This window comes from Herpailurus yagouaroundi, unplaced genomic scaffold (genome assembly GCF_014898765.1).
Source record: "Herpailurus yagouaroundi ecotype Mexico unplaced genomic scaffold, PumYag 181, whole genome shotgun sequence".
NCBI classification, from domain to species: domain Eukaryota; kingdom Metazoa; phylum Chordata; class Mammalia; order Carnivora; family Felidae; genus Herpailurus; species Herpailurus yagouaroundi.
The window spans coordinates 37692508-37705379 of record NW_024412412.1 but is presented as its reverse complement, the minus strand read 5'-3'; the positions used below and the strand labels follow the sequence as shown (position 1 = coordinate 37705379).

At 45.5% G+C, this 12872-nt stretch overlaps 1 protein-coding gene across 1 annotated transcript; it reads right to left on the bottom strand.

Annotated features, from left to right (window-relative positions):
* Positions 1-985: 985 nt before the first annotated feature.
* LOC121039931 (uncharacterized) lies at positions 986-8461 on the bottom strand (the record flags this gene model as incomplete). The annotated part of the gene is given in 4 exon segments (XM_040490382.1): positions 986-1144; positions 4759-7773; positions 7776-8335; positions 8338-8461. Coding segments are annotated over 4 exon segments (3858 nt in total), but the record flags the coding sequence as incomplete, so codon positions are not given.
* Positions 8462-12872: the final 4411 nt, after the last annotated feature.

The following is a 12872-nucleotide window of genomic DNA, read 5'->3' as shown; positions in this document are numbered from 1 at the left end:
CAGATGGTATGGTAACTGGCAGCAGAGATCATATGGTCTTTCTGGTTTGTAACTCAAATGTCTGTGGTGATCCTTTTGAATGCCCCATTGTAAGAAAGAATTGTTGGTATAAATTGGGGAAAGGGGAATGAAAAAGAAAGGTACAGCCATCAAAAGAGAAGTTTGAAGTCTTCCACAAGTTTGTAGGAATAAGTACTTTAGTTTTCTCACTGCTTTACTGTGAAGGGGGTACAGGTTTATTTTAGATATAAGAGCTTATGAAGAGTGCCCCTATAACTTTATTGCAGTGGGAGTATATAATATGACCTAGTAGGGGCCCTTCTATTTTGGAATTAAATCCCCTGCTGTATTAGACTTTCAATCCTTTAAATAAACTAGGCCTCCTGGGTTTATATGGATGGAGTGGGTTTCTAGTAACTGTCAGTTCAGGTTTAGGGAGGATATGGTTTGCATATTTATTTATAGATTTGTGGATTAACCTGGCTTCAAGTGAATAATTTAATAAAACACTATAGTCTTCATCAATTGAAGGGTCTACAGTGAGAAAAGTCTTTTCATGTACAATTGTTGGGGGAGTCCATCCCCATTTTTTAGTTGTTTAAATAATCATATGCCCATGGGGTTCTGTTATCACTACAGAATAATAAGCAAGAAGATTGTTCATACCTGTGCTGTTGTGACAATTTTTCTGAAATTTACCTCAAGTTGTCTAGCTTAGGCAAACATTTAAAGACAATCAGAACTAGAATTTAACATCCATAAAGATGCCTTATTAAAACATAATTTTACTCTCTAGTAACCTTCATTTCCAGAGACAGTCAAACCAAGACTAGTTTATTTGTAAAGCAAGTTCAGTTTTAACAAGCTCGGCCTAATTATTTACATAAGTTTAGCAAGAGTAGTGATTGATCGTATAGATCTTTTAAAATTTGCTTTGCTGGAACTTTTTATAAGGAACCTCTAAACTGAACTTTTAGTAGCCCCTCTAGGCCAGAAGCCAAGCCAAGTACTTGCCATCAGACATGCCTGCAATACCTATAGATTTGGGCAAATTCCTCTTCATGAGATTCCTGAAGTATCCTGAGGTACTTGCACCTTTCAGAAATTGGCATTCTTTACTCATCTGGTAAGGCTGCTGGGAGCTCTATAAGCAAGGTATCAGGCTAGCTTTTCCAAGGAGCTTAATGGCTCCATGTTTCATAAAGTCAACCTTAGTTCCTTAAAATTGTATGGTCATATCTGAGCCTATGCATGCCTCCCAAATACGATATTCCAGTCAAAGCCTTGGTAAAATAAACAGTATTTCCAATGATGTCTTGTTACAAGGTGAACAGAGTCTTATTGAACTTATGCAAATAACTGTAATTGCCATGAAAGAAAGAACACTCACTGAGTTTGTGAATTTCAGAAGGTTCAGGTAAAAAGAAAAGGTAAACAGTTCAGTTTGTTTACAAATGAATACTTTATCACACTTCTGTATGTCATAGATGTCTTAAGAGAAAGTTTCCTTAATCTGGAAAAGCAAATATTTGGAGAATCAGCAATATTTTAAAACAAGGGTCACAAAAACTATAATCTTCCTCAGTTCACTTGGTCCGATGTTCCTAATTCTTGTTCAGTTTGAATGTAGTTTTTTAGTTCTGGAAATTCATACCCACTTTAGTATTATTCTTAAAGATGTCAAATACCTGTATTTGTTCTAAAAGTTTTTTATGAATCTCCTTGAAGATGAAATATGTTTTGTGAGAGAATAAGAACAATTATAAATGACAAAAACTCAGAAATGGACACTGTTACAGATCTGATGAGTTCATTATGATGCAATTGACAAGGTAATCCAGTTATTTCTGTAACACATCTAACACTTTGATAATCAGAAAATCAAGTGATGACTTTATTACCAAAACATTAAAAGTTTAGGAGTTGCATGTATATTTGAGCAGTTATAGCATTTACCCAAGCAATACAGCCCCAAGGTTTACCATTTGTTTGACAATGCTTTTCAGAGTAACTTTACATAAATAAAGCTTAATTGGTCAAAAATACTTCATTTACAATTTAAATCTTGGGAAAGTTTGTTAAAACCTGAGAAAGCTATAAAGCACATCCTAAATAGGATTATAGATCATTACAAATCTTATTTAACCAAGGTGGCAATAAGAGGTTCCAGAGGCAAATATGTTAGGGTTATATAGTTAGCAAAACTTAGCTCCTTTAGTGGATCCTGAGAAACTTAACAGGAACCCATGGGGGAGGGGAAGGGAAAAAAAAAGAGAGAAGTTAGAGTGGGAGAGAGCCAAAGCATAAGAGACTCTTAAAAACTGAGAACAAACTGAGGGCTGATGGGGGGTGGGAGGGAGGGGAGGGTGGGTGATGTGTATTGAAGAGGGCATCTTTTGGGATGAGCACTGGGTGTTGTATGGAAACCAATTTGACAATAAATTTCTAAAACAAAACAAAACAAAAAAAATACTTAGCTCCTTTAACATTGAGAAGTTGTAACTAAGTAATCAAAGACCTGAAAAAGACAAACATAAGCTTTGGTTTTCTTGGCAGACAAAAAGGAAAAAACAAAACAAACAAACAAACAAAAAAACTTTTTTTTACATTTTCTTATCAAAAGCAGGTCAACAGTCCAAGAAAACTTAGTCTTTTGAGCAGAGAGAAAAGCAGAATCCATTTCAACCTTAGTCTGTCCTAACCACACATAAAATTCCTTTCCAAAATTTCCCTTCATGAACCTTCTACACCTCTCCTTTGCCTTCAAATCATGTCCCAAGCCGTATCTCTCCAAACAACCAATCTCATTTAGAACAAAATTACTTTCTTTTACCTTTAACAAAAATACTTTGCATTCCTTTTATCTTTCTTACAAATCTCATATTTTTTTTTTTTACATACAGAGTTGTTTCCCTTATTTACATCAGTCTTAACTTCATTCAGCAGAATTAACTCTTAGAAACCATAGTCTTCAGTGAAAACTAAGTAGTAACCAATTGTAAACTGTTACACCAGAATTCTTTAGATGGCAAATTTATGAACCACTTAAGCACAAAGCATGTTTACCAACAGACCCAAAATAGCCTTATTTGCTCTCCAGTAAATCAAAAACACAAACCTATGTTCAGTAATCAATGCTTTAGTATTTTATCCTTTTTGGAAAGGACCTAGATGTCCAACGAATTCAATCCCATTTATCATGCAAGTGAAACTTCAAAGTTTCATTCTACCAAAGACTTTGAAAACTATCTTGATAATTACCCATGAAAACTTTAAGATAGACAAAATTAACCTTTAAGTCATCTTTTTACTAATAGTTGGAACAGAGATAATATGAGCTTATTTGACCTTTAGCAAACATAGGTAGAATAAGTTTCATATTTAATGCTGATAACTCTAAAGACATGTCTACCTTAATTAAACCAACAAACTTAAATTACTTTGATTGTTATGCCCAGAATTCATGATCGCCAAAGACCGCCAGGGAGCCGAGTCCGATGCAAAAGCAAAAGAGCCTTTATTCGAGCTAGCTCAATCTCAATCCCCTACCTGCACCAACGCAGTGGTGAGATACCAGGGAGAGAGAGCGAGTTTCAAAAGGACAAAGGTTTTATTGGGGCCTAGGGGCAGTTGGTGAGGTAATGGCTATGGCCTTCCCTGGGGAAGGGTCCGAGTCCCGTTAAGCAGGTGGGGGGGGTTACTCAGGGGAGGAGGTGTGGTCAAGGTGAAGGTCACAGAACAAGATGGAGTAGGCTGGCGTAGGCCCGCCCTTTCATTCCCCCCTTGTCATGTAGCTTAGGGACCCAATCATGGGACCGGCTGCATTTATGGTGACAAGGGGAACAGAGTTTGGAGGTTTACACAAAGTTCTGGGAACCAAGTGTCCCTGGGTGGCTCTGGGAGGTCTGATTAAGTATTGTCCCCGAGCTGGTGTCTATGATCTGCCAGGTGATGTTTTGGGGGGCGTGGGGACTCCCAGCAGCATGAGCAATGACAAGCAGAGTTAACAGAGTTACCAATATTAGGTGGGTCGAATGCGCTGTAGCTTGAGCTTGAGCGGGTTGTGTTGGTCCCGACTGATAGCCCATCCCGTGACGACGTCCTTCCGGATCGAGGAGGGGTCTGCTGGGCGAACGTGGGTGTGATGGACCCAGGTCGTGATGCTGTCTACTTTGAGAGCAGTGGGGGTTGTCAACACCACGATGTAGGGTCCCTTCCAGTGTGGCTCGAGAGTCTCTCAGTGGTGCCTCTTGACGTAGACCCAGTCTCCTGGCCTGTACTGATGAGATGTCGGGGTCAGGCCAGCCTCATAGATGGCATGGAGACACGGCCAAATGTCCTCATGCGCCCTCTGGAGCCCTCTCAAGGAAAGAAAAAGTTCTTGATCTTTAAACTCAGCAATAAGTTCAGCTCGAAGGCTGGGAATAACAGGGGTGGCCTGCCAAACATGATCTCGTAGGGAGTAAAACCCAGAGTGTAAGGAGTGTTTCTAACCCGGTAAAGGGTGTACGGTAGGAGAGTCACTCAGTCCCTGCCAGTCTCCATGGTTAATTTGGTAAGGGTCTCTTTTAGGGTTCTATTCATTCTTTCTACCTGTCCTGAGCTCTGGGGCCTATAAGCACAATGTAATTTCCAGTTTGCCCCCACCGCCTTGGCTACTGCCTGTGTTACCTGTGAGATAAAAGCTGGTCCATTGTCTGATCCTACCATGGCAGGAAAACCATACCTAGGTAAGATGTCTTCTAGTAGCTTCTTAGCCACTGTCTGAGCCGTTTCATGCTTGGTTGGGTATGCCTCCACCCAGCCAGAGAAGGTGTCTGTAAATGCTAAAAGATATTTATAACCATACTTTCCTGGTTTGACTTCAGTGAAGTCGACTTTCCATTGGGCTCCTGGTCTGGTGCCTCTGAGCCTGGTTCCTTTTTTATTTGATGTGGCTCTCGCCTTGGTGAGTTGGCAGGTCTTGCAGGCAGATAAAACTTGCTCTATTTTGGTGTCCTGTTGTTGAATCTTGATTCTGGCATGTCTGATTAAGTCTTTTAATGTTCGGGCCCCCATGTGAGTAGACCGATGCATGTGCTCTAATATTGAGACTCCAAGACGGTCTGGCAGCACAAGCTCCTTGTTAGGTGTATACCACCATCCCTTTATCTCCTGAGCCATGGGGAGTTTCTTGATCCGCTGTAACTCCTCCTGGGAGTACTTGGGCTGGTCTGGTAAAACTGGGTCTCCTGGGTCCGGTAGTTGTATGGTCATGGTGGGGACTGGAGTAAGGACTACTGCCTTGGCTGCCTGGTCAGCCTTTCAATTACCTCTAGCTACTGGGTTATCAGCTTTTTGGTGCCCTTGGCAGTGGATAATGGCTAGCTTGGCAGGAAGCCATAAGGCCGTAAGCAGGTTAAGTATCTCCTGCTTATTTTTTATAGTCTGTCCTTCTGCCATCAGTAACCCCCTCTCTTGATAAATTGCCCCATGAATATGAGCTGTGGCAAATGCATAACGGCTGTCTGTGTAGATGTGAAGCCGTTTTCCAGCTCCCAGCATCAGCGCCTTGGTGAGGGCTATGAACTCTGCTCGCTGGGCTGACGTTCCAGAAGGTAGAGCCTCCGCCCATATGGTGTCCGTTTCGGTGACTACCGCTGCACCCGCATACCTGTGTCCGTCTCGCACAAAGCTGCTGCCATCAGTGAAGCAAGTAGCCTCGGCATCGAGGAGGGGCCGGTTGGTCAGGTCCGTCCGCAATCCATGTACTTGTTCCAGGATTCCCGCACAGTCATGTAGTGGAGCACCTAGGTCAGGGTCGGGCAGCAGAGTTGCAGGATTGAGGGCTGCACTGGGGTGGAACCGCACTCCTGGAGGGTTGAGTAGGAGGATCTGGTAATGAGTCATACATGTATTGCTCATCCATCTATCCAGAGGCTGTTTCAGGACCCCTTCAATGGTGTGTGGGGTCGTGATCCAGATCTCCTGTCCTAGGGTCAGTTTGTCTGCATCCTTGACTAGGAGTGCTGTTGCCGCAATAATTCTTAGGCATGGCAGCCAGCCGGCAGCCACTGGGTCTAGTTTCTTAGACAGGTAAGCCACTGGGTGGTTCCAGGGGCCTAAGGCTTGAGTTAGAACCTCTTTTGCTGTTCCCTTATGTTCATCTACAAAGAGGTGGAAGGGCTTCATAATGTCTGGTAGGCCCAGGGCTGGGGCACTTAGGAGGGCCTTTTTTAACTGATTAAAGGCAGTTTCTTCTTTTTCAGCCCATTTAAATGTTTTCCCCTCTTTGGTAGCTTCATATAGGGGCCTGGCGATCTCAGCAAAACCTGGAATCCAGAGGCGGCAGTAGCCGGATGATCCTAGGAATTCCCTCACTTCTCTTCGGGAGGTGGGAGTAGGGATCTTTAGGACAGTTTCTTTTCTGGCATCTGATAACTGCCGCTGTCCACCCTCCAAGATATATCCCAGGCAACTTACCCTCTCCCTGGATATCTGAGCCTTCTTCGCGGATGCCCGGTACCCAAAGGCCCCCAGGGTAGCCAGCAGGTCCTGGGTCCCTCGCTCACAGTCTTTGGCCATGTCGGCAGCAATCAGAATGTCATCTATGTACTGTAGAAGGGTGAGGCCAGGGTGCTCCCTTCTGTACTCACCCAGGTCCTCGTGTAGTGCCTCATTGAAGATGGTGGGTGAATTTTTGAATCTCTGAGGTAGCTGTGTCCAGGTGAGTTGCCCACTGTAGCCCTCCTCCAGATCATGCCACTCGAAGGCGAACAAGGGTTGGCTCTGGGGTGCCAGCGGCAGACTGAAGAAGGCATCCTTTAAATCTAGTACAGTATACCAGACCCTGGAGGGCGCCAAGGAGCTCAAGAGAGTATATGGGTTGGGAACAGTTGGGTGTATGTCCGTGACCCTCTTATTTACTTCCCTGAGGTCTTGTACCTGTCGGTAGTCATTTTTGTGAGGCTTTTTGACTGGCAGTAGGGGGGTGTTCCAGGCAGACTGGCAAGGAACTAGTACCCCTAGGGTTCATAGTCTCCGGATGTGTGGCTGGATCCCCTTCCGGGCCTCCTGAGACATGGGGTATTGTTTGATCCTTACCGGACTCTCTCCTGGCTTGAGCTCTACCAGGACTGGGGTCCTGTGAGTGGCTAGTCCCATCCCCCCTGTCTCTGCCCAAACCAAGGGGAATTCTTGTAACCATCTGTCTATATTATCCTCTCTCGGGAGCGCCTCCTGGTGGAGGAGGTATTCATCCTCCAGTTTCATGGTCAGGACCTGGACAGGGTGGCCCTTGCCATCGGTGATCTGAGGCCCCCCTTGTCTGAAAGTTATCTGAGCTCCAATCTTGGTCAGTAAGTCCCGTCCTAACAGCAGGTAAGGGCATTCTGGTATTACCATAAAGGAGTGGGATACCCGGCCCATTCCCAAATCTACTGTTCTTCGGGTAGTCCATGAATACTGGCTCATACCAGTTGCTCCTTGTACCCAGGACTTCTTGCTGGCTAGTTTTCCTTGTAGGGTGCAGAGGACCGAATGTTGTGCTCCGGTGTCGACAAGGAAGTCAACAGGGGTCCCCTCCACTTTAAGAGTTACCCTGGGTTCGGGGAGAGGGTCCAAACCCCGACTTCCCTAATCACTTAGTTCATCTAGCTCTAGGACTTTTACTTGATCAGTCTTGCTTCCCTTCCCACCGGCCCTTTTTGGACTATCTCGGGTCCAATGCCCTATCTCCTTGCAGTATGCACACTGATCCTTCTGCAGCCTCTGCTTTCCCCCTTGGTGGTTCCTTTACCTTTTCTTGCATCATCTGCCAGCTGCTGGAGACGGCAGTCTCGTTCCTTGGGGGAGTCAGCAGTGGTAGCTAGTAGTATTCTGGCCAGGTCTCAAGTCTACTTACTGCTGGCAGCCGCCATGGCACGAGCTTGCTTGTCCTCAGGAGGCTCCCGGTTATTATATACCTTTTCAGCTACCACCAGTAAGTCCTGCAGACTTTTTTCTCCTAGTCTATCTATTTTCTGTAATTTTCTCCTAATGTCTATGGCCGATTGGTTTACAAAGGCCATGATAACAGCTGCCTTGCTTTCCGGAGCCTCTGGATCCATGGGGGTATAGGTACGGAATGCCTCCATGATCTGTTCTAAAAAGGCAGCCGGAGATTCATCTTTTCCCTGTTGTACAGTTCCTACCTTGGCCAAATTGGTTGGCTTTCTAGCAGCCATTTGGAGACCCCTCATTAGAGTCTGGCGGTAGACCCGGAGCCTCTCCTTACCTTCTGCCATGTTGAAATCCCACTGGGGCCGAGTTAAGGGGAAGGAGGCATCTATCTGAGCCTGGTTGGTGGTGGGATTTCTTCTGCACCCGGAACTGGTTTTCGGGCCCCACTGAGGATTCTTTCTCTTTCTTCAGTCGTGAACAGGACCTGCAAAAGCTGCTGGCAATTGTCCCACGTGGGCTGATGGGTAAAAAGAACAGAGTCTAATAAATCAATAAGCCCTGCCGGTTTCTTGGAAAACTTAGGATGCTGAGCTTTCCAATTGTAGAGGTCACTAGTGGCGAAAGGCCTATAGTGATGGGGCTGATTCCCCTCCGCGTCTGGGGGTCCAGTGGCTCGCAGGGGCAGAATAGTGGAGTCAGCGGTGGAGGCGGATTGCTCCCTCTGAGCCCTTTGTCTGGTAAAGGGCGGGCTTCCCACTGGAGTATTTCAGCCTCCTGCTCTCAGAACAGCGTCTGCCTTCCCTGGAGGGGGAGGATGGTGTTCTTCTGGCATCCTAGAGGGGTTATACAGGGGAGGAAAAATTAATTCTTCTTCAGTACCCCCTGGTAAGACAGGGTAGAAGGGTGCTGAAGGCTGGATAAGACTTTTCTTCTTCTTTGTCCCCTGCAAAGCAAGAATGGGTTTTGGCTCTGGAGGGAGTGGGGCTAGGAAGGGCTTAAGCCAAGAGGGTGGGTCTTCTACAAGGTCCTGCCAAGTGATAATGTAGGGAGCTGATCAAGATGGCCTGTCTTAGGCCGAGAGATGATACTCCTGACTCGGTGGATGGTAGGGAGGTCGAAGGTCCCCTCTGGTGGCCATCCCACATTGAAAGTTGGCCACTCACTAGAACAAAAAAACTGCCACCGACCCTTTCAGACTTCCACACTGAGGTTGTTAGCTCTTCCCATCACATCCTTAAAGTGATCAATCATAATACTTAGAGGAGTAGTCTGAGTCTGTCCCATAACGTCCGTCCAGTAAGTCCACAGAACAAAACAGAGAAACACAAAAACAGACAAACAGAGGGCCCCTAGAAAGTCTTACAACTCCATGGAAGCAAAACTGAAAGCTAGCTTAGACCTTTGAGGGGATTCCATGTCCCTCCAAAACTGATGAGGGGATTCCACGTCCCTCCAAAGACGACGGCCTCATGCCGACCAGCGCGAGCGACCCGCCTCGTCTCAGAACTTTGAGGGGATTCCACATCCCTCCAAAACAGATGAGGGTATTCCACGTCCCTCCAGAAGGGAGGATCGCAACGTCTTCCAAAACTCTCGGCCCTTGGTCCTCCAGTGCGTCCACTTAGACTGCTTTGGGCACTACCAGAATTCCAGAAATGAGCTCACACAGAAAAGACAGAACAAACAGACAGACACTAACCATGGCCAGTCAGGCTCTCCAGGTCGGGGGGTCCCTCGGGGGTCTTGGGGATCCCGGGTCGAGCCCCCAAATGTAATGCCCAGAATTCGTGATCCCCAAAGACCGCCAGGGAGCCGAGTCCAATGCAAAAGCAAAAGAGCCTTTATTTGAGCTAGCTCGAGCTCAATCCCCTACCTGCACCAACGCAGCGGTGAGATACCAGGGAGAGAGAGCGAGTTTCAAAAGGACAAACGTTTTATTGGGGCCTAGGGGCAGTTGGTGAGGTAATGGCTATGGCCTCAGCTGATTGGCTGGGGAAGGGTGGGAGTCCTGTTAGGCAGGTGAGGGGGGGGTTACTCAGGGGAGGAGGTGTGGTCAAGGTGAAGGACACAGAACAAGATGGAGAGTCAGCCGGTGTAGGCCTGCCCTTTCATGATCACTGAATATATTTCACCTGTGTCTACTGAAAAGACAATCTGTTTCCCATTGTCAGGTTTTACCTAAGACATCAATGGGGGGATCTGAAGTGGGCAGTCCAGGTGGGTGCTCTTCACTCCTAGGCATTGAGGGTGGGAGGAGCAAATGGTGCCTGAGGCACTGAGGATGGTATAGGAACCAGTTATGTAGGCCATACCCAAGGTGGTGCAGAAACAGAAAGAAGGGGAGAGAAAGGCAAAAGAGGTGAGATGCCAGCAGAAGGAATACAAAGAGAATCCCCAGTTCTAAACCTTGTCTTAGACAGGTTCTAAACCTTATCTAGGGAACAGGAACAGACATCATGTCTCCCCCCCCCTCCCCACCAACTAGTGGAATTAGGCAGTCCATGTCAGGCAAGAAAAGATAGGGAACTGCCCCCCAAAAAGTGGAGTTTCAGCAGCTGCTTGGAAATATTCCTTACAGTACCCATCCTGAGGTAGACTAACCACAATTGGTTCCAATTATCAGGGCCATTAACATGGGAGATGAATGAAGGAGAAGACCTCACATCTATTAGGGGAATGAACAAAGAGAAAAGATCATCATCCCCTTTGTTAGGGATGGCCTATGTTTCTTCCGGTGCCTGAGTTCTGTCAGTGATGTGGGAACAAAGACAGAAGGAAATGGCAGATAAAATTAAATTTCCTTAAATTTACTCTGCTTGAGGAAGGCAGAGTAAAACTTTTCTCTAGGAACTCCCTACTGTCTTAATGTCAATGCTTTGCTAGAGGGAAAAACAACCTAAGCTTGACAATTGCTATTCCTCCAATTAGTCTTCTTTAGCATATGAAAATCTCTTTGGAACCTTCCCCTTGACTTTACCTCCCCCCAACTCCCAAGTATATAATCAGTCTCTCCTCAGGATCCCAGGGTAGTTCTTCCTTCCCATGGGTCCTGTCCCCACACTTCAATAAAATCACCTTTTTTTTTTTTTTTGCATCAAAAATGTCTCAAGAATTCTTTCTTGGCCATCAGCTGCACACCCACCATCACCCCAAAACCTCATCATCAGGAGGTTATTTAAATAATTATCATTCAATATATTAGGAGGGAGTTTACAGACTTGATTACTGACAAAACATGTTCTGCAAGAGGTCCTTGGGTCCAGGGAGAGCCATGAAGGCCTGGACCTAGGGTACCTCTGTCCATTTGCCCTGTTTACTAAGACCATGCAGTATTACAAGGAGATCAGTCCTTTTCTACATTTTGTAATCTAAATTATTTCCAGTGGGTTAAAAAAGCATCCCAAGGGAGAGTCCTTGGAGACTGAAGAGAAGCTCCCATGTTCCTCCTAGAGAGAAAGAGAAGGTCCATTACCATGAGAATCCACCCTCCCTCTCTCTGCCACCCCCCCCAACTCCCGGTTGGCATCCCACGCACAGGATATGTCAGAGGTTCCTGGTATCAAAACAACCTGAGGCATCCCTCTAATGAAGTCACTATGATCACTAACCAGCCTTTAAGGGCCCCTGAGGAGGGATGATAGCATCCCCCCTGCTTTCCCATTGCGTTCTAAACTACAGATTGGTGCCTGAGTATGGTCCAAGTTTGACTTGCTGAGAAGGCCATGAGGAAACCACCGTTTTTAAACCATGGAAAGTACTGGAAAAGTTTTATAAGGGGGAATTACCAAATTTTGTAATTTTAGTTAGTAGAGGACATTGATAGAAATCATCACAGATAGAAATCCATCATGATCTAAAGTGACATTCCAGCACATATAGTCTTTACAGCCAGCTTCCTAGGAAACTGTTCCTTGTTGGGTTTTAATTCAATCAGGTACTTGTTTCAGCCAGCTCCCAGGAGAGTGGCCAGATCAGGGATATGCCGGGAATCACATTAGACCAATGAGGAAGAAATCTCACATGGGAGTCTTAAGATTGGTAGCTGTCCTGGTAACTTAGGTTGCTGTCCCGTGCCCAAGACAGACAACTTTGCATACGGACAGGAATAAAGAGAGGGCATCAAGTTTCTGGGCCTCATTAAACATTCTGGCCAGGGTACTAACTTCCAGCCTAAAGGCAGGCTTTCTTTTCCCCATAGAGTAGCCACAGGCCAAAGGATTGCCTGAGCAATTGACTTGAACGTGTTCAAATAAGACCATACTTCTTGAAAAGCCTCTGAAATGAGAGTAAAAGAGGAAAAGAGAAAGTACTCACCAAGTTTGCATTGGTTCAAAGTCCAGATGAAAAGACTCAAAGCCTCACAAAAGGACACCAAATAATAAAGTTTTGGGTGATTGTGGGGGTTCAAACCTGATGGCCAAGAAAGAATTCTTGAAGATGTCTTTGGTGCAAAAAGGTGATTTTATGAAAGCATGGGGACAGGACTTGTGGGCAGAAAGAGCTGCACTGGGGTTGTGAAGAATGGCTGGTTACATACTATGGACTTGGGGGAGGTTAAGTCCAAAGGGAAGTTTCCAAAGAGACTTTTATATGCTAAAGATTCATAGATTACTGGAGGCCTAGATATTGTCAAATTGAGGTTGTTTTTTCCTCTAGCAAAATATTAACATTAAGATAGTAGGGAGGGAGTTCCTGGACTTTAGGCTATTGATGGGATTGTCTTTTTCTTGTAAACTGGCAGAGACTTTTACTGGTTTAACCATTTTTTTGTCCTTTCCTGTTTTGGGGCAGCAGGGAGTGTCCAAGGAATATCATATATATCCCACCTGGGGTGCGGGTGTATGTTCTAGCTTGTACTTTGCACTCAGCCTGTCTTATGTGGGTAATCATCAAGATTACCACTAACTGGAAAATTAACATTTGTGTTTCTTCAGTCATTGTAAAATGATAGC